The sequence below is a fragment of the Bos mutus genome, chromosome 4, assembly GCF_027580195.1.
Source record: "Bos mutus isolate GX-2022 chromosome 4, NWIPB_WYAK_1.1, whole genome shotgun sequence".
Lineage (NCBI taxonomy): Eukaryota > Metazoa > Chordata > Mammalia > Artiodactyla > Bovidae > Bos > Bos mutus.
Genome location: NC_091620.1, coordinates 76,205,563 through 76,227,228, shown reverse-complemented (window position 1 = coordinate 76,227,228; position 21,666 = coordinate 76,205,563). Strand labels below are relative to the sequence as shown.

Sequence of the window (21,666 nt, the reverse complement as noted above, 5' to 3'; positions counted from 1 at the left end):
GGATGGGGATCAGAAAGGAGAGAGGGAAAAGAAGAAGAAATTGTATTATGCATCTACTACATGCCAGTCAGTATTCTAAGTACTATACATATTACTAACTCATTTAGTCAAAATAAAACAAACTGTGAAGTCTATGTTACTATCCCCATTTTATAGATAATGAAATAGAAAATAAAGATAAAAAGATAAAAATAACTGAGATGTAGCTATTTCTACAAGTACTAAATAATAAAGCTGGAATTTGAATCTAGGCAGTCTCATTACACAGCTGGTGAAAGTGAAAATATTTGTTGCTCAGTCATATCTGACTTTTTGTGACTCCATGGAGTGTACTGTCTATGGAAACCTTCAGGCAAGAACACTGGAGTGGGTTGCCATTTTCTTCTCCGGGGGATCTTCCTGACCCAGGGATCTGACCTGGGTCTCCTGCACTGCAGGCAGATGCTTTACCATCTGAGCCACTAGGGAAGCCTTAGCACCTAACACAGGTATATAGGAAGTGCTGAACAAATGTTAATTATATTTTATCTTATGTATCCCAATGACATAGCTAAGGACTCTCCTTTTTGGAATTACATGCTTTTTCAGTTCTTTCTTGATACAGTAGCAGTTTTGGTCACTCAGTCATGTCTGACTCTTTGTGACCCATGGACTGTAGCCCGCCAGGCTCTGTCTGTCCATGGAATTCTCCAGGCAAGAATATTGAAGTGGGTAGCCATTCCCTTCTCTAGGGGATCTTCCCAACCCAGGGATAGAACCCAGGTCTTTTGCATTGCAAGCAGATTTTTTACTGTCTGAGCTACCAGGGAGGCCTTTTATGATACAGTTCAGTTCAGTCGCTCAGTCATGTCCGACTCTTTGCGACCCCATGAATCGCAGCACACCAGGCCTCCCTGTCCATCACCAACTCCCAGAGTTCACTCATACTCATGTCCATCGAGTCAGTGATGCCATCCAGCCATCTCATCCTCTGTCGTCCCCTTCTCTTCCTTCCGCCAATCCCTCCCAGCATCAGAGTCTTTTCATGATACAATGCACCCCCAAAAGTGAATAATTCTAAGGATGATTATTTTATTTGTAAGAAACATATAACTTAATCTCATGGTTAGAGTGTGCCACATTGAATAAAAAATACCATTTCTGGTACTTTTTCCATAAGCCCACTGAAAATGATGAAGCAAGGACTGCAGAGTATGATATTTCTGTGTCTTCCAGAGGGGCTGAGGTTTCAGGGTAATTTCCAAAGAAACTATTAGTGATGAAAGGATTTATTTAATAACACAGTGATGTTTAAGACACTATTTTTACTTTCAACTACTTGCACATCCATTGTCCCAGAGATTGAGGGAACCAAATCTCTGAGGAGTTAAGTGAGTTCTCAATGAACAGACTCCTAGTAAGGCTGCAGCTATCATCTGATGCATGGAGAGCTAAGAAAGACCTTTCAATATGTTTTACATTAACATTAACTTTATAATTTATTAAATGTTTCTCATGTTTATTAAACAAGCATAAATCAATTAACTTCACAGTTCAGTGAAGAGAAGAAGACTATTGAAATAAACATACGATATTCTATTTCTAACCAAACTATGTTCGGTTCTTTTTTACTAAGTTATTACATTTTTACCTCTTCTGGCTGATCCAGGTCAACTTCAAAGTATGTGGCATCACTCCTTTCTGCCTGGAGAAGACAAGCATCAAACCTTATTGTGAGGGATCTCCTAAGTTCACATACATGTTCTTTACACTATGTTAGCATTTCTGATAGTTTGCCACTGATAATTCTTACTTACCCCTCTGTACTACTTACTTATAGTATGTATTTCAACTGGCTATTGATCTACTTTGTTAACACTGCACTTCAGCCACAGTTTGGTGGAAAAACGTATGCTTCCTTCTGCTCTTTTTGCCAAAGTTTGTCAAATATTTTTAAACTATGATTCTTTCGAAACAAAATGATGTCTCATGTCCAGTCTCCCTTCTTACTATTATCATCCAGTCAAGACCTGGGTATATGCCCCTCATCAAGCCTTTTCATGAAGTTAGAGATAATTTTTCATCCTGGAAGGTATTTCCCTGTTGCTGATTCATTTTAATATGACCAAAACTTATTTTGTATTCCAGTTGCCTTTCCTTCTCCTGAATGTCTTTTCACCTGAAGGAAAGAAAACTCAACTCTGTAATTGGATATATTTTTGTTAGCAACTTTTAAGCTGATAAACTGCCTTGTTTTAGCAAATCCTCTGGTTCGAAGTTAAAAAAACGTCTTAGGAACCTAGAAGTTTAAATAGATTTAACTGCAAGTGGACTTTTACAAATAACAATGAGCTAATCACTTTGATAGCAGTTATCTTTTTGTTTTTAAAAGACAAAATAATTATTATTCCAGCATCATCTTTTCTTTTCTTTGAAAATGTTAGTGAAGAATGTAATGTGTGCATCTTTTCATGTGTTTGTTAATCTGTATGTCCTCTTTGGAGAAATGTCTATTTAGTTCTTTGGCCCATTTTTTGATTGGGTCATTTATTTTTCTGGAATTGAGCTGTAGGAGTTGCTTGTATATTTTTGAGATTAGCTGTTTGTTGCTTCATTTGCTATTATTTTCTCCCATTCTGAAGGCTGTCTTTTCACCTTGCTTATAGTTTCCTTTGTTGTGCAGAAGCTTTTAAGTTTAATTAGGTCCCATTTGTTTATTTTTGCTATTATTTCCAATATTCTGGGAGGTGGGTCATAGAGGATCCTGCTGTGATGTATGTCGGAGAGTGTTTTGCCTATGTTCTCCTCTAGGAGTTTTATAGTTTCTGGTCTTAAGTTTAGATCATTAATCCATTTTGAGTTTATTTTTTGTGTATGGTGTTAGAAAGTGCTCTAGTTTCATTCTTTTACAAGTGGTTGACCAGTTTTCCCAGCACCACTTGTTATTATCAGAGAAATGCAAATCAAAACCACTATGAGGTACCATTTCATGCAGGTCAGAATGGCTGCGATCCTAAAGTCTACAAGCAATAAATGCTGGAGAGGGTGTGGAGAAAAGGGAACCCTTTTACACTGTTGGTGGGAATGCAAACTAGTACAGCCACTATGGAGAACAGTATGGAGATTCCTTAAAAAACTGGAAATAGAACTGCCTTATGATCCAGCAATCCCACTGCTGGGCATACACACTGAGGAAACCAGAAGGAAAAGAGACACATGTACCCCAATGTTCATTGCAGCACTGTTTATAATAGCCAGGACATGGAACCAACCTAGATGTCCATCAGCAGATGAATGGATAAGAAAGCTGTGGTACATATACACAATGGAGTATTACTCAGCCATTAAAAAGAATACATTTGAATCAGTTCTAATGAAGTGGATGAAACTGGAGCCTATTATATAGAGTGAAGTAAGCCAGAAAGAAAAACACCAATACAGTATACTAACACATATATATGGAATTTAGAAAGATGGTAACAATAACCCTGTGTACGAGACAGCAAAAGAGACACTGATGTATAGAACAGTATTTTGGACTCTATGGGAGAGGGAGAGGGTAGGATGATTTGGGAGAATGGCATTGAAATATGTGTAATATCATATATGAAATGAGTCACCAGTCCAGGTTCGATGCACAATACTGGATGCTTGGGCTGGTGCATTGGGACGATCCAGAGGAATGGTATGGGGAGGGAGGAGGGAGGAGGGTTCAGGATGGGGAACCCATGTATACCTGTGGCAGATTCATTTTGATATATGGCAAAACCAATACAATATTGTAAAGTTAAATAAAAGAAAAAAGAAAAAAAATGTAATGTGTGTAATGAAAACATGAATGTAATGTAAACTGTTTGTTTGTCTTGAAACATTTTTTTGTGAAATAAATTAATCTCTCATTTAGATACTTCTGGAGAGTTTGAACACAACAGCTAGCACACAGCAGGTGAACTGAGTGGTAGAGGCAGCAATATCCCTGAGCCCTTATTATCCCAAGGAGAGATGACGAGAATGGTCATAACTGGAAACACCATTGCGTGCTCCCAGGGAGGGACCATGCTCTCTCCTTCTATTCCATCTTTTCTGTAGGACCGTGAGAACTGGAGAATGGCCATGGTGAAGGAAGGGAGGACAGTCTGCAATTGGGCCTTGTTGCTCAAGGGAGTTTCAGGCAATGTTCTGAGAGGAGTGTGAGCAGGTGGATGTGGGGAGTGTCATTTTTTCACTGAGAGGTCCTAGGGTGTTGTGAGATGTGCTGTCTCTCCTGATGGAGGAGGGATCGCCTATTTCTGTTCTGTGTAGGCCATTGCTAGGCCAGACCCAGAGAAAACTGCCACCATCTTTCACTGGATAATTCTGTTTGGCTCTTGCCAAGGTAATGTTATAATAACAAGTAAATTATTGTCATCATTCTGTAATTTGTGAAATAGTTAGCTTGTACAGTTTATTAATCTCTGTCTGGATTAAATATGTTAGGTTTCTTGTGAATGAACTACAAATTGTCTCATGCTACCAGTCTGTATCACCACATACTTTGGAGCCATATCTTAGACTAAGTTCTGAAGTTAGCACATGAAGTGAAAAATTGGATAGAGTCAGAATTATCCTAAAAATCCCTCAGCATCATGTCATGTTGGAGACTAGCATACTGAAACAACATTGCTGTTTTTTCCTTTAGTGTTGGAAAAGAATTCTCTCTGGAATTAAACCGGTTGGCTGGCATTTAGGTCTTTTAGATCTTTAATGGATACAAAACTAGAATCACATTCGGCTCAGAGAGAGGCTGTCAGACAGATGAAGAAATCTAGTGAAACAGAAGAAGCAGTAGATTGATGTGTACATTATTATGAATATAACAAAAGACGGTCAGCTGCCCCCACATGAAAACTATAATTTCATCTCTTTTACTATTCAGGTAACGTTTTTCAAAATTGATTTTGTGTCACAGACCATAATGTTAGTAATAGTTTGTCCTTTTTTGCATCCATGGTTTTGAATTTACAGGCTAGTAGAAAATTACACTTAACCTCTCTGGCTTCTATCTGTTAAATGAGTGGTTTGGATTGGGTGGTTGCTAAGAGTTCTTCTAGTTCCGGGAACATCCACTGCACCTTGTGTTAACAAGGATAAATTTGGCCATTCTCCCGTGTTAAGCCTCGTTGTTTTCTCATTATGCCTGCTGATCAAAGACTTACTTAAAATTTAAAAGCATTTTCTTTCCATTTCTGCTTGTTATTTGGCTAGACAATAACATATATTACCATTCTTTTATTTTATTTTAATGATTTTAACAATCCCATCATGTGAATGTTAACGAAAGACTTCCAAAAAGAGTGGATTATTATAATAGAATCTCCTTACAAAGCTCTGACAATATATTGTCATGAATACATTGTATTTGATATCTACAATGTATTTTATATCTACAGATATGAAACTAATTATCATTAAATAAAAAGTCAGTGGTATAAATAGAAGCTTATAGACAAAAAGTCAGGTGAGATATTTTTCTCATCACTGTCAGAGGTGAAGACATTTGAAGGGAATATTGTTTTCTGTTTTTTATAGTACAAGGTGACATTGTTAAGGGGCTTTCCTGATAGCTCAGTTGGTAAAGAATCTGCCTGCAATGCAGGAGACCCCAGTTCGATTCCTGGGTCAGGAAGATCCCCTGCAGAAGGGAAGGGCTACCCACTCCAGTATTCTTGGGCTTCCCTTGTGGCTCAGTGGGTAAAGAATCCACCTGCAATGTGGGATACCTGGATTTGATCCCCGGGTTGGGAAGATCCCCTAAAGAAGGGAAAGGCTACCCATTACTTTTGTATTACTGTGTTTAACAGATGACTTTATTTACCTTGGTGAAATTATGTTACCATAGACAGCTAACAATATAAGAGATAGATAACAAACTTTTCATTACCAAATTTTGTATATTCAGTCTAGCTAAATAAGATGAAATTTAAAATTATCAGGGAAAAGTTCTGTCCTATGGCTGAGCTTATCTGGATTTGCTGTGATAGGCCAATAAAATTATTATTTCATTAATCTAGTCCAGGTGAAATTCACCATTAGGTATTTGGTTTCCAAAAGCTTATTAAGTGACACTTATTGAGTCTGTCACAATGTAAAGAGCTTAGTTCAAATTTCTATTTAGCCCAACACTCATATATAGAGATTGACAAAGTCCCTCTTTTTATTCTCACTTCACTTTCTCCAGTTTCAGTTGGGCATCTCAAACATAGGATTTTCAGATAAAATGATGGGAATGATTGTCTTTCTTTTTTCTGTACCATTAGTTAGTTGGGGGCATTGACTTAATACATAAATAATAAACAACTATCAGTCAAGCCAGGAAAATCATATTAATAGCTACCATCTACTAAGTACTTTTTATGTATTCGGCATTTTACATAACTTATTTTGTCATTACAACAACACTTTATGTTAGATATTATTCATGTTTTACAGACAGAAAAACTTAAGCCAGACCATCAACCTCATAGGCAGTAGAAATGGAGTTGGAGCCCAGGACAGGAATTAAAAGACTTGATGCTGTTGGTATTTAAGTTACACTTGACTCCCATACTCTGAGTACCACCAGATAATATAAAAATCTATACAGTGCTTCATGTTAAACACTTTCATCTATTTCTCTTCAAAACAGTCCTGTGAGGTGAGCAGGATAGTTAGATGAGGCCATTGTAATTCAGAGATATTAGGGGAACTTTACAAGGGTAATGAGAAGTAGACTTAACCTGCAAATGCGTTTTAAACTTCAAATGTTGGTTTGATGTTAAAATAGAGAATGATCACTGAGACTTACTGTAAGTGGCTTTCCCTCTGGTGACGTCCAAGAGATCCACGTGAAACTGAGGAAACCAGAGCACAGGCGGCTCCTCTCACCTGTGTTACTGTTAGTGGCTAACCCACACTTAGCCACATAGCTGTCACTGGGCCTCCGAGGGAGGATTCTTACTCATGCTTGAGGTTCCACCTTGTCACCGCATAAGGGCTTTCTGTAAGTAATTGAGCAAGTGCCGTGTTTTCACTTCTTATCATATCACTGGACCTCAGCAGGACCTAATATGTCCTTTTCAAAGTTTGAGACAAGGCATAGGTAGTTGTTATTATTGACCATCCCCCATTCTCACTCACGTAAAACTCTAATCTCATCCATAAATGTTAGTGCAGAATCTTATTATCATCATCATAATGGCCAGACGCGGCCCATGTTCAATTTCCAGAGATGGTAAGGACAGAGTTCAAGAAAAGTAGTGAAGATCAGCCCTAAGTGAGGCTGACAGGCAACCCCCGGAGGAGACTCCTCTGGTTTGAAAATTAAGTCACCCAGAGCCGGTCTCCTGGCCCCTCACCTATATTCCCATTCTCATTCCTATTCTCACTTTTCATGATATATGAAATATACACACGTACATGTGTTTTCTTATAAAATGTATACAGTCCCTATTTCTATGCACATAATCACTGCGTTCTTTAAAAATAATTCAATAATCAAAGTAATTGATTTTTCACATTTTTATCTTCCAAGAACCAGCTTGTAATTTAAAATTCTGTGAGATCCAGTTTCACTGATCTCACACTGATAATTGAGAACCACCCTGAAGTAGTCACAGATTACTAAAAATAGTCCAAGCCTAAATATACAGAGGAAGTATCATTGAAAAGTAAATGTGTATTTGTGTCAGAAGCACCTCGATCAATATTATTGGATTTGGCACTACACAGAGCCAGGTGTGAGTCATGAATCTACTTCTTTCTGTGAGAACTTCTAAAACTTGTTTACCCTCTCTGAGGAGCAGCTCAATTAAAAGCAGGAAACATGTTTACCTGAAGGTTTGGCATATAGTATTTACTCAATAAATATTAGTTCTCATCTCTCTCTGCTCCCTACCACTCTCCCATTACGCCCTCTTTTATTACAAGGCTGCCATTCATTTGTCAGACAACTATTTCTTTCTACAAATTGTGGTATCTATTAAATAGAATTTAAATCTGAACAGCTATTAAGTAACTGTAAAGGGTGCAAGATGGAATGTTCTTCTGAAATATCCAGCATCATGCATTCCATCTTTATTTGGAGCTTTAGAATGGAAAGTACAAGCTCGGCCAATGAGGGAGCCTACATTCACCAACCTTGTGTGTATATTGTGGAAAGGAAGAAACATGTTACATAAAAATACATCCCCTGTTACAGATACATGAAACTGTCATCCCAGAATTCTGATCTTCCTGTAATGGCATAATTTTAGGCATAGTGTGTTAATTATATAAAACTCTTCAACACTAGTTTTCCCAAAAAACAAGCTATTAAAATCAACAGTGAAGCACCTTACTGCCACCTGTATTTGCTCTTGGTTCTGCTGAACCTTTATCATCTCTTCCCATTACTTCTTTTCCATGTCTTTCTTATCTTCCCAGGGTCCTTATCTTCTCAGAATGACAGGCTCCTGCCCAGTCAGGCCACATGGCCACTTATTAATGCAAGGTATTGAAAGATTCTGTGCAGATTCTAGGTGTCTGGCAAAGGAGCCTTTTCTCCCTATGATGCATCAAAAGTACTTTTAATTTTGTTTTGTTTCATAATTCTTCCTGCATTACTGTCTAGCTTATAAAAGGAATAACTGTGTATTTAGTTTTTCTCTGATATAAACAGTAACAAAGACTCAGTAGTCAAGAATAATATTTTTTTAAATCTTTATCTCACTCTAAATATTAGACTTGGAAACCTAGAGAGGTTTGCTATTCTATAAAGTGGGAATTATCTTCCTGTTACGTTGACTTTCAAGATCTACACAGTCTTGTTCCAAGTCGTGTCTGTCTCCCCTCACTAGCGCTTTTTCACTGACCCCTCCTTCCTGGATAATCCTAGGCATTAGTGGTGTTGCCTTCATGATCCCTCACTTCTCTGACTCTCCTTGATGTCAGACCCAAAGTATGCTTGTACCCATGGCTGTGTGTTTCTAGCATTATGTATGAGTGACATGTATGCACAGGTTTATAATTCTTAATTATATTTTTGGGATTCAGCAGACTTCGGCTGGGGCCTCCCTCATAGCTCAGTTGGTAAATCATCTGCTTGCAATACAGGAGACCCAGGTTGGATTCCTGGGTCGGGAAGATCCCCTGGAGAAGGAAATGGAAACCCACTCCAGTATTCTTGCCTTGAGAATCCCATGGACAGAGGAACCTGACAGGCTATAGTCCACGGGATCTCAAGAGTCAGACACGACTTAGCGACTAAACCATCAACCACCAGACGGGTTATATCATGATTTCACATTTCAATAGCTCATGCATAAGTTGTTAATAAATAGCAATCCAGTTCAATCCAGTATATTACAAGTCAGACTAGTCTCACCCTTCCCAGCACATTATAATGGCTAGTTCCCTGGGTAATAGATTCTTCATAGTCACAGAGCATCTTGCTCATTCTCATAACACCAGGTAAGAAGAATGACCAGTGCATTGGAGGTACAGTAAATAATGCTGAAATGGTTGAGAATTTGAGGGAATATCACGATTCTTCCCATGTGACTAATATGGTGAAACTCATTCTCTAATCTGCCCATGTTCAGGAAACAGGCACATCTTCCAGAATAGAAAGTTTTCAAAGCTGCGATCATCCTTTAGACTAAAGCCATAGTGGAAGTACAGAGACTTTGAAACAAAATAGAACCTCGTCCCATGACTTGGAAGTATTCTTCCTGTCCCATCACTCATCCTCTCCCCCACACCCCTGCTCCCACACCACCACCCACACGGAAATGTAGTAGGTGTAGGCACCATCCCTGTCCTCTCACTGAGCAGGATAGAATTTGTTCCTGAACAGTTTTGAATCCACTATTCTCTTCCTGAAATGTCTTTTTCTCCATCTGGGAAAATACATCTGTCCTTCTAGAATCTGCTCAAGAGTCACTTCCCTTGTGAAATTTCCCGAACCCCCAGATTCAGTTGTCTTTTCTTTTGAGTCCTCACTTTGTGCATACAAATTTTCTGGCTGCTTATAGAGTGACCAGCTCATCCCAATTTACCTAGGAATGTCCAGGTATTAGCAAAGAAAGTCCCACACCCTGGGAAAGCCTTTAGTCCTAGACAAATCCAGGCAGACAAACCTCGTACGTCTTCCCCATTGGAATATAGACCTCCTTGGTGAAAGGGTTGTATTGCATCCATTTCTGTGTTCCCAGTGTGTTACACACTGATACATTGACGAATGTGTATATGAGACTTGAAAGACTGAAGTCAATGAGTCAGAGTTGGCAGATACCAGTGCAGGAGCAGTTTATCTAGTTTTGTCTCAATACAGAAAGATGTCGAAATAGTGTTGTCATTTAGTTTTCTTCTAGATAAACTCTATCGTACCTCTAAGTTTATAACTCACTACTTTTGCTCAATCTAGAAGCAAAAGGTTAGCAATACCTACGATAACAATAACCTCCTCCTACACCCAGCAATAAAATTTAAGACAGATGTTTTATGAAAATGAGAAGAAATGGATAGAAAACATTTTTAAATGCATGCCTACTGGCAATTTTGGAAAATGAGTCTACATAACCGGTAGGTCCTGGGGGCTTCATGACATGAATGATAGGGCACAATGTCATTTCTGCTGAGAGTAAAATATCAAGTTTACCATGTAATTGGTGAATAGTAATGGCTAGGTGATGAGTCCCACTTCTATAAAAGATACACATAAAATACACATTACATATTACAAGTCAGTGTCTTAATGGGGAAGTACTGGGGAAGAGAAGAGAGCTCATTTATCTGAAAATATACCCACATTTGGGAAGCTCTGCCTGGAGGGGGATGGGGGAGCAGACTCCTTAGCTGTGAGAGTTTCAGCACCAATGTAAGAATACTCTTCTCAGTTGGCTATGAGTCTACCTCCCACCTGGACGCTATGACCCCAGATCAGACACCCTCATGTCCAGAAAGAGCAAAAGAACATGTGAGTGACTCAGTCTTCCCACCCACATTCATAAAGCAAATCTACATTTCCCTCAGGAACAGCAGGGAATAATGAATGAGCATCCACAGGAAGAAAATGATCACTTAAGTGTTAGAACTGGGAAGAAATCTTTCAAGAGGCAGGATTCTATTAGTCTGTTTCTTTCTTTTTTTTTTTTTAATGCTCCAAGTGAAATGGATTTAATTATTCCATTTATCCAAAGCTCATTTTTAAAAATAAAATATATTTAAAACATTAGTCTTTGAACTAGTGCTTTTAAAATTTATACTTTCAAAACACTGTAAGGCACACATCATATTATGGAAAGCCTATTTTATAGCTCTTTTTGTTTCTATTTTATCTCCCCTGCTAGTCTATGTGTCTGATTGATCTTTGCCCATCCCTGCACCCCCTACCACAGTGCCCAGCAAAGACCATTTGAGAAACAAATGTTTGATGAAGCATGGTAGCATTTATTGAGTACTGGCCACCTCATGCGAAGGGTTGACTCATTGGAAAAGACTCTGAAGCTGGGAGGGATTGGGGGCAGGAGGAGAAGGGGACAACAGAGGATGAGATGGCTGGATGGCATCACTGACTCGATGGACGTGAGTCTGAGTGAACTCCTGGAGTTGGTGATGGACAGGGAGGCCTGGCGTGCTGCGATTCATGGGGTCGCAAAGAGTCAGACATGACTGAGTGACTGAACTGAACTGAACTGACTGACCAGTCTTAAGTGATATACTCAACTTATTTAATATGCACAACAACTTTATAAGGTGATATTACTTTCATCCCATCTTTACAGATGAAAAATTCTGAAGCATGGGGACGGTAAATAATGTGCCCAAGATCACATTCTAGGATGGGATTGGGGGGGAGGCTTGGATGTAAATGCCAGCAACATAACTGCAGTGACCAAGTTCTTAATACAGTGTCCCTCCCACCTTCTGTCAAGAGGGTTGGCCCCAGAAGATCCCTGCAATGTTATTATTGTCTTACTAGTTTCTGAAGCAAAAGGAAGCTTTTATTCCATTTATCTAGACTGAATAGTAGATAAAACTTTATGGGATCTTCTCAAAGTTTGTTCTAAAGTGAATAAAAATTATAGACAGGGCTGGCAGAGTATTTGTTTGGCTGCCCATGTAGCTGCAGTTTAGGGCTTCAGATGTGAGGAGGCAACATGCACTTTGCTAACCATCCTGGAGTGTGGGAGTCAGAATTACGGTCAAAGAAAAATTATGGAATCCCAAGCAACCAGGAAATTCATACTGTGATTCCACTCAAGAATTATTCTCTTAAAAAAATGTACTCCAAATAAAATAGATTTTGGGAAGCCCCAGAAGGAGCAGGTTTGCATAGGCGGGATGACATACTGAACAGCAATCCCAAACATCAAGCTCACCTTCCCACACCCAGTGCTGAGTGGCTGCCTCCTGGTGCTCCCACATTTTGTCCCTTACGTAGTTCCTTTCCGTATGAGCACATCTCTGTTGTAACATAAGAGAGCAGGTCCACATCTTTCCTAAGCAAAGTGGATGACTTTTTCACTATCACAAGAAAGTCTTGAAAGAGTCTCTGTTTTGCAGGATTCCATGGGTCATTACCCAGATGCAGATTGCTTATAGCTCATAAACTGGCCCTAAGCTTCACCTGAAGTTCTGTCACAACATATATTTTATGGGAGAGTTAAACTGGAAAACAGCAAGATCTATGACCTTTCATGCCTGCCTGCCTCCATCCAGATATTTATGTGACAAACATTTCTTGAGCACAGGCTACCTCATGCTTTGGAGTAATTAGTGTAGCCACCTTGATCACCTTGGAAATATTTCACTCGTGGTACAATCTCTATTTGAAAGGTACTTTCTTCCTCTCTCACATTGACCCAACGATCTATTTCTAAACTGTCAACCGAAGTCAAGATGATGTGAGAGTGGCCAGTGGGTGCAAAAAGTGTTATTGGTGACTATGTGCTAAAAATGTCCCTCTCCACAAACCCAGGAGAAGCAAGATGGGGGAGTGAACAGGTTGGACTATGGATGGAGCAGTGTTAGTGAGGGTCAGACCACGGCCTTCATCGCCCAGCAGATCTGTCCTGTGTGTACTGATGGGCTCAGGACATGAGGCATTCCCATTGTTTCCTCCCCACAGTGAAGGAGGTATCAGTCAAACAGGACTGCGACCTGTGACTACTTTTGGCAGCATGTCATCCAATCTGCCATAAATATTTCCTTCCCTCTGTGCATGTCTGAAACTTTCATTTGCGTGTGTCCTCTCTTCTTGAGCAAAAGAACATTTGTTAATACTCCCCAAGGCCGAGTACAGAAAAGAAACTTCTAGTTGAATAAAGGACACCTTTGTACACCTTTGCAGCTTCCATCTCTGGGGACTGCAACCCTAGCTGAACAAGAGAGTGATCTGGAAAGCTTTTTTTTTTTTTTTTTTAATGTCAAGCCGTATACCCCATTTGGAGATTGTGACTCCATTGAGTTCAGGTGTGCCTGAATCCTCTCTGTTTTTTGGTTTTTGTTTTTTTAAGTTATTCAGGTTTATCCAGAACTACAAAGTACTGCCACATGCAAACTTATCTTATGTTTCCATTCCGTAATGAAAGAGGGTGGGAGAGGTAAGCTGCAAATGAGTGACTATACTGGCAAAGAGAAGAGGTGATGGAAGGGCATCCTTGAATGTCCTTTTGCCATTCCCGTGTGGAAGGATCTCATATCAGTAGTCTTTCATTTCTGAAATGGGGCTGTTGGGATCTACCCTCCTCAGAATACGTCTCTTACCCCCTTAGCTCTTAACACCTACAAATTCTATTACTGAAATGTAATAATAGACTAGATATAAGAATAAGAATTTTTGATAGTTTCCTAGGTTCCTGTCCTATACAGAGCTGGATGAGCTGGCTAATAATTCCCTCACAGAGTCTTTAAAAAAAATGAAGAGGAGGATGGCAAATGTCATTCACATCCTTTTACACATTGTAGGGCCCCCAAATCCTTGCTAAAAGGGCTAGAAGCTATTCATACTGGAAGCACAAGGAAAACAAGGCTTCCTTACTCAGCGACAATCCTATTCCTTTGTGATACGTCTTTTAAAGCTTGGGAGCATTTTAAATTTTAAATGAATGACTCTATTTGTGACAATGTAAATGTTCTGTAGCAATTAGCTCAGGACACTAAAGCCATCCCCAGCTTCCACTGTTTGTCAGGTACAAGTCATACTAGATGAGTTCATTGGTATTTTTCATTCTCTGTGAAATGTAGAACTTCAGTTTAATGGTGAATGGAATCTTTTCAACATGGTTTCCATAAAGCAAGTGGCTGCACATTGACTTTTCTAAGGAAGTAATTACATGCATGTGGCAAGTTGGAGGAATCCAATTGTGTAGTAAAACCACCCCAGAAAGTTCTTGTAATGTATTTTCTAAGGATAAAGTTATGTACATGATGAATAATGACCTAGAGAAACAGAAACAGAATAGTTGGGAAATGAAGAAAGATGGTAACTTCCGGAAACCTGAGAACTGTTTCTAGTTTCTCAAAATTAATAACATATATTTGCAGATAAAAATTTTAAAACACATACTCAACACTTAACATATATATATATATATATATATATATATATATATATATATATGTTATTTCTCTGGGGAAACAATGGAAACAGTGTCAGACTTTATTTTGGGGGGGGCTCCAAAATCACTGCAGATGGTGATTGCAGCCATGAAATTAAAAGATGCTTACTCCTTGGAAGGAAAGTTATGACCAAACTAGATAGCATATTGAAAAGCAGAGACATTACTTTGTCAACAAAGGTCCATCTAGTCAAGGCTATGGTTTTTCCAGTGGTCATGTATGGATGTGAGAGTTGGACTGTGAAGAAAGCTGAGCACTGAAGAATTGATGCTTTTGAACTGTGGTGTTGGAGAAGATGTTTGAGAGTCCCTTGGACTGCAACGAAATCCAACCAGTCCATTCTAAAGGAGATAAGTCCTGGGTGTTCTTTGGAAGGAATGATGCTAAAGCTGAAACTCCAGTACTTTGGCCACCTCATGCGAAGAGTTGACTCATTGGAAAAGACTCTGATGCTGTGAGGGATTGGGGGCAGGAGGAGAAGGGGACGACAGAGGATGAGATGGCTGGATGGCATCACTGACTCGATGGACGTGAGTTTGAGTGAACTCTGGGAGTTGGTGATGGACAGGGAGGCCTGGTGTGCTGCAATTCATGGGGTTGCAAAGAGTCAGAAGTGACTGAGCCACTGAACTGAACTGAACTGATATTGTCTCTCACTGTGTCCAGTGCTTTGTATACAAAATTGAATAACCTGTGGACCCTATACACAGGTATGTACAATATTGAGAAGGAAATAAATATGAAAATCAGTCATTAAAACACAGTATGATCAGGTTGTTAGATTAATTATTGTGACATTATCATTTAAGGTGTCGTACACTACATCACAAAAATATGTTTATCCAAGACCCAGAAAGAATGATCTCATGAGCCTGAATAACAGGAATACTATGTCCTTTAAAACAACCATCTTGAGTTTATCTTAACTATTCCAAAGAATATAACTTGTTTCTTTTTCCTGCTGGATTAGCAGCTTGAAAGCTCAATACTAATTTGCAGCATAATGGCAACCCACTCCAGTATTCTTGCCTGGAGAATCCCATGGATGGAGGAGCTTGGTGGGCTACAGTCCACGAGTCGCAAAGAGTCGGACACGACTGAGCTACTTCACTTTCACTTTCTAGTAAACAAATAGGATCCTATATTATTAATTTTGTCTCTAGATCTTCCACCTAAACTCAACTAACTTCACCATGGATTTTGTTTACTTCTCCTTGTTGTTGTTCTTTAAAAAGGGCCTCAAATTCTCTCAACAATGAGTCAATGTATAAGAAAATAAATAAACTGATGACAGAAGTTTGTTGAAGGTTTTATGTGAGAACCAAAGGGAGGAGCATAAAACAGGTTTGGAATGTTGCTGGGTGAGGGTGGAGAAGGAGTTATGGGACAGATGGGAAAAGCATCGTAGAAATAATGATAACAACAGCAACTGCACTTAAAAATATAGTAATAGGGAATAACTATACCTTGAAGAATAAACAACTGTACTTTATAATTGTGGGGTTCTCCCTGTATATCTGTACTTTGCAAATATTACTTCTCATATCTTCACAGCCACCCCAAGGAATAGATATTATTGTCCCCATTTTGCAGAAGAGGATATCAATGGTCAGAGAACTTAGTGATTTGCCTCAGATGCTACCTCAGACCCAGGCTGTCTTGCTTCAACTGCTTCACCACTGATACTCTAAGTCTCACAGGAAGAGAGGAGAGGCTTGATAGGGTATTGCTGATTCCAATGAAAGTAAAAGTCACTCAGTTGTGTCTGACTCTTTGTGACCCCATGGACTATACAGTCCATGCAAGTCTCCAGGCCAGAATACTGGAGTGGATAGCCTTTCCCTTTTCCAGGGGATCTTCCCAACCCAGGGATCGAACCCAGGTCTCCTGCATTGTAAGTGGATTCTTTACCAGCTGAGCCTCAAGAGAAGTCCAAGAATACTGGAGTGTGTAGCTGTTCCCTTCTCTAGCAGGTCTTCTAGACCCAGGAATCGAACTAGGGTCTCCTACATTGCAAGCAGATTCTTTACCAACTGAGCTATGAGGGAAGTCCACTGATTCGAGTTGAAATCTTCCTATTACATCAGAAATATTATTTCCAACTCTGCCCTGACTCATCTCTGTACCTTCCCCTTTGGCTGCATCACCATGCACCTTTCACTTACAATCACTCCTGTGGGGGAGGCAGTATTATGCCCATCTGAGAGATGGAAGATGCTAAAGTTTCAGGCTTAATAATTTGTGCAGGGTCACACAGCTAATCAAGCAGCAGAGCTGGATTTTGAATCCAGGACTCACTGACACCAGAGCCTGTGTGGCAGCAGCTCCCCTGCCCCAGCTCTTGTGAGCAAGTACTTAGATACTGCAGTCATCTTGGCAGGTTTCTGGCAATCGCTTTTCTGCCTCAACAGGAATTCAGTTCAGTTCAGTCACTCAGTCGTGTCCAACTCTTTGTGATCCCGTGGACTGCAGTACTCCAGGCCTCCCTGTCCATCACCAACTCCCGGAGTTCACTCAAACTCATGTCCGTTGAGTCGGTGATGCCATCCAACCATCTCATCCTCTGTCGTCCCCTTCTCCTCCCACCTTCAATCTTACCCAGTATCAGGGTCTTTTCCAATGAGTCAGTTCTTCATAGCAGGTTGCCAAAGTATTGAAATTTCAGCTTCAACATCAGTCCTTCCAATGAATACTCAGGACTGATCTCCTTTAGGATGGACTGGTTGGATCTCCTTGCAATCCAAGGGACTCTCAAACATCTTCTCCAACACCACAGTTCAAAAGCATCAATTCTTCAGTGCTCAGCTTTCTTTATAGTCCAACTCCATACATGACTACTGGAAAAACCATAGCCTTAACTAGATGGACCTTTGTTGGCAAAGTAATGTCTCTACTTTTTAATGTGCTGTCTAGGTTGGTCATAACTTTCCTTCCAAGGAGTAAGCGTCTTTTAATTTCATGGCTGTCATCACCATCTGCAGAGATTTAGGAGCCCAAAAAAATAAAGTCTGTCACTGTTTCTACTGTTTCCCCATCTATTTGCCATGAAGCAATGGGACCAGATGCCATGATCTTCGTTTTCTGAATGTTGAGCTTTAAGCCAACTTTTTCACTCTCCTCTTTCACTTTCATCAAGAGGCTCTTTAGTTCTTCTTCACAACAGGAATTATCTTATCCATATTAACAGAAAATTGGTGGTTAAGATTTGGTTTCTCTTACCTCCTTTTGTTTTTCATGAATATTTATAGACCTAAGATGAGAGGACTGTGTGTGCACATCATGTGTGGACTTTTCAGTGTGAAATGATACATTGAGAAAGAGAAGGTATGTAGATAAAGGATGCATTTTTAGAGACATGTTCCAGCCTGTTCACTTCTAGGAATGTGATTTAGAGCAAGTCATTCAGTCTCTTGTGTGTCAGTCTCATCACCTTTAAAATAGGGATAATTAGGATTCTAGACTATTGTCATGAGACTTAACTGAGAAAATTTATATATGGTACGTGGCACAGAAAATGAAAGTGAAAGTCATTCAGTCATGTCTAACTCTTTACGACCCCATGGACTGTAGCCCGCCAGGCTCCTCTGTCCATGGGATTTTCCAGACAAGAGTACTTTAGTGGGTTGCCATTTCCTTCTCCAGGGGATCTTCCTGACTCAGGGATCGAACCCGGGTCTCTCACATTGCAGGCAGGCTCTTTACCATCTGAGCCACCAGGGAAGTCTCTTAAGTACTAATTGTTCATTCCTCTTCTAAGCCCTCTCCTCTTCATACTCTAATACCATAACCCTAGTTTTTTTGTACAAAGAACCAAAATCAGTGTACATGCCAAACCTCTGGTGAGGCATATGCAGAAAAAATAGTTACATGAGTATTACTAGGCAGGGTTGTGGTTCCCACCCTTTCTATGGATAAAGAACTTTAAATTTTATACAAATATGGATCATACTCTAAGGATACTATAAGGAATTCTTAAAGTCTAAGCCCTGAGTTTAGCTGATCCATACTTGCTTAAAGATACTCTGTATTTGATATCTGGAAGTTTATTATCTCACTAGGAAGACTAAATACTCTCCTTTTGATTGATCTCTCAGCATCAGTCATTCTAAAGTTATTCTACAACTTAATGTTGTTAACATAAATTCCACATGTATATATCATTAGGGATCTTTCTCCCCATATTCGAGCCCTTTATTACAGGTCTGCCAATTTCTAAAATGTGTAGACTTTAGTTGCTATAAGAGTACGACAATCAGTGAATTGCCCTTATACTTATCTTGTTGAATTTTACAAAGCTTAGATTACCGTTTTTTCTTCAGCACCATTTGGTATAAATTTCATTTGTTGGCCACATATTTAAGTGCACCAAACTCAAATCAACACGGTAGACCAGAAAGTAAGTGCATATTCTAGCTCTTTTAGCTGAATCATGCATAATTGAAATACAAGACCATATGAAAGAGCTATTGAGAACTCTCTTGTCACAGAAACATGCATTGTACACAAGCCGCCCCAGCAGAGGCCTGACTCTGTGCCTGGTGGGGCTTCAACTATAATCATTTAAGGTATCTCGTACTCAGCTGCATTCTGTAGAGCTATCCATTTGTTCTCTTAAATGACTTTGCCCCATTAATACTCTAATTTGAAATTTTATTTTTCAGCCACATAAATAGAAGAACACAGTTTGAAAACCCTGTCCTGGAAGCAAAAAGGAAGCTACAGCAGCATAACATGCCCCACACAGAACTTGGAACAAAGCCGTTGCAGGCCCCAGGTTTCCGAGGTTAGTACCTGTCAACATTCATTGTTTCAAAGGGAAAGACTGTCTCAAATTGCCTGCTCTTCCAAATATGCCTTTAGCTCCAACCCTTTCATATAATTGATTTGCTTTCCCCAGACCCCTCAGTTAGCTTTAGCTGGATGTTTGCTCTGGCTCTAAAAGCATATACTTAGCAATCAGGAGTGAAGTTAACACTGGGGCAGCACTGCACAGGAATTTATAGCAGGTTGCCAGGTGGAGATGAGTGGGTGTGACAATGATCCCGTACACGGCAGATTCATAGAGACTCATAAGTTTGCCCTCAAATGACCAAGCACAAGAATGAGGCTTGTTCTCCTTTGTGACAGTAGACAGCTCCTCATCGACAGTACCTAGGCCCAAACCCGCCCGCCCCCTCGCCGCCCGGGAGCGGTCCCGCAGCGTGAGTGACCTGTCTTACTACGGGAGCCACCTCCCCGGGAGGCTCTGGCGCATCGGTATGTCCTGGGCCGCTTGCTGCACCTGAATTCACCCTGGAGCCGCGTGCGGGCATGAGACGCTGCACCCACTTTTCACGTCTTAGTGAGCTCTTACACGTGAGAGCACGAGGGAGGCACTGGTAGTTGGGGGGCCAAGTTACGCCTGCGGAAGAATTCACACGCTTTCACCGCAGGACCGTCAAGATGAATGTAAAAGTCTCACACTGAACTTCCCTCCAAATTGTAAACTTTATTTTCATAAAGGAAACATAGGTGGCATTTATATTTTAAAGAAGCCCTCTTTTTCATAAAGATAGTGTGACATGTAAACAATGTAAGGGCTTCTCTGGTGGCTCAGTGGTAAAGAACCCCCTTGCCAATGCAGGAGGGTTCAATCCCTGGGTGGTGAAGATGACCCGGAGAAGGAAATGGCAACCCAGTGCTGTATTCTTGCCTAGGAAATCTCCTGAACAAAGAAGCCTGGCTGGCTACCATCAATGGGGTTACAAAAGAGTCAGACATGGTTTAAAGATTAAGCCACAACAAAACAATGTAAAATCCCAGTATATGGCCCTCATTACTTTATAGTTTATCCATTACATATCACCCAAAATGGAGCAATAACAGAATACTTAAACTTAGTCACCAGGTACAGTCTGGTTCTTATAAATATTAAATCATATCACTCAAAATGGAACAACTAAAAATAAATATATATAAATATACTTGACTGCATAGCATTTAAAGCATAGCTATTAATAGCATGACTATTATTTTTAAAGCATTTGAAATATGTAGGTTGGGAAGATCCCTGGAGAAGGGAAAGGCTACCCACTCCAGTATTCTGGCCTGGAGAATTCCATGGACTGTATAGTCCACGGGGTCACAAAGAGTCAGACATGACTGAGCAACTTTCACTCACTCATACTCATTACAGATCATAGCTGGAAAACAAATTACTGCTGCTGCTGCTAAGTCGCTTCAGTCGTGTCCAACTCTGTGTGACCCCATAGACAGCAGCCCACCAGGCTCCCCCGTCCCTGGGATTCTCAAGGCAAGAATACTGGAGTGGGTTGCCATTTCCTTCTCCAATGGAGGAAAGTGAAAAGTGAAAGTGAAGTCGCTCAGTCATGTCCGACTCTTAGCGACCCCATGAACTGCAGCCTACCAGGCTCCTCCATCCATGGGATTTTCCAGGCAAGAGTACCGGAGTGGGGTGCCATTGCCTTCTCCAACAATTACTAGTTAAACCTATATGAGTGGGTTCAAGTTCTTTTCAGATTATTTGGGTATATAATTTGAACGCGTCAACATATTGCTACAAACTGTGTTACTTTTACATTCATGATTATATTTAGAGATACTGACTTGCCACTTGCTCACATTTTAGAGTATACTAATTGCTATCAGGTCAGTAAGAGACAGATTTATCTGGTTATCTTCATAGTATCTTATAAGCAAAAGCTAACTCAGTCCCACATCTAGGCATTCTTTCTAATTAATTTAGACATTTGAGGAGGTGCTAACATGCTAGTGCTCCTACTTTTTGTTAGACAAAATAGTCCATTCTGGTTTTCTAGTCCTCTCCCTTCAAGGTTTTGGGCAGGCCCAGCCTCTCACACAAACCTCCTACCTGGACCCTTTCAGAACAAGAGGAATCGATCCACAGGTGTCTGGATGATGTTAGGCTCTGTCTCTTCAGCCCTCTTTAAGCATGAGAAAGTGAGTTTAGTGAGTAGACACACTGACGACAAACTCTGTCTAAACCCAGGAGCTCTGTCGCGTTTTCTTGGATTCTTGGGCCGGCTCTGTGTTTGTGGCAAGTGCTCA

At 40.2% G+C, this 21,666-nt stretch overlaps 1 protein-coding gene across 7 annotated transcripts in view; it reads left to right on the top strand.

Annotated features, from left to right (window-relative positions):
- The window catches only part of MAGI2 (membrane associated guanylate kinase, WW and PDZ domain containing 2), a 1,472,905-nt gene that overhangs the window by 1,107,859 nt on the left and 343,380 nt on the right, over positions 1 to 21,666 (top strand). For 4 of the 7 annotated variants that reach the window (XM_070369676.1, XM_070369674.1, XM_070369675.1 and 1 more), the window contains 2 exons: positions 19,260 to 19,381; positions 19,726 to 19,854. In XM_070369676.1, the coding sequence (XP_070225777.1) occupies positions 19,260 to 19,381; positions 19,726 to 19,854 (251 nt within the window). The remainder of the gene's footprint in view (positions 1 to 19,259; positions 19,382 to 19,725; positions 19,855 to 21,666) is intronic. The other 3 variants (XM_070369681.1, XM_070369679.1, XM_070369678.1) reach the window with 1 other exon arrangement.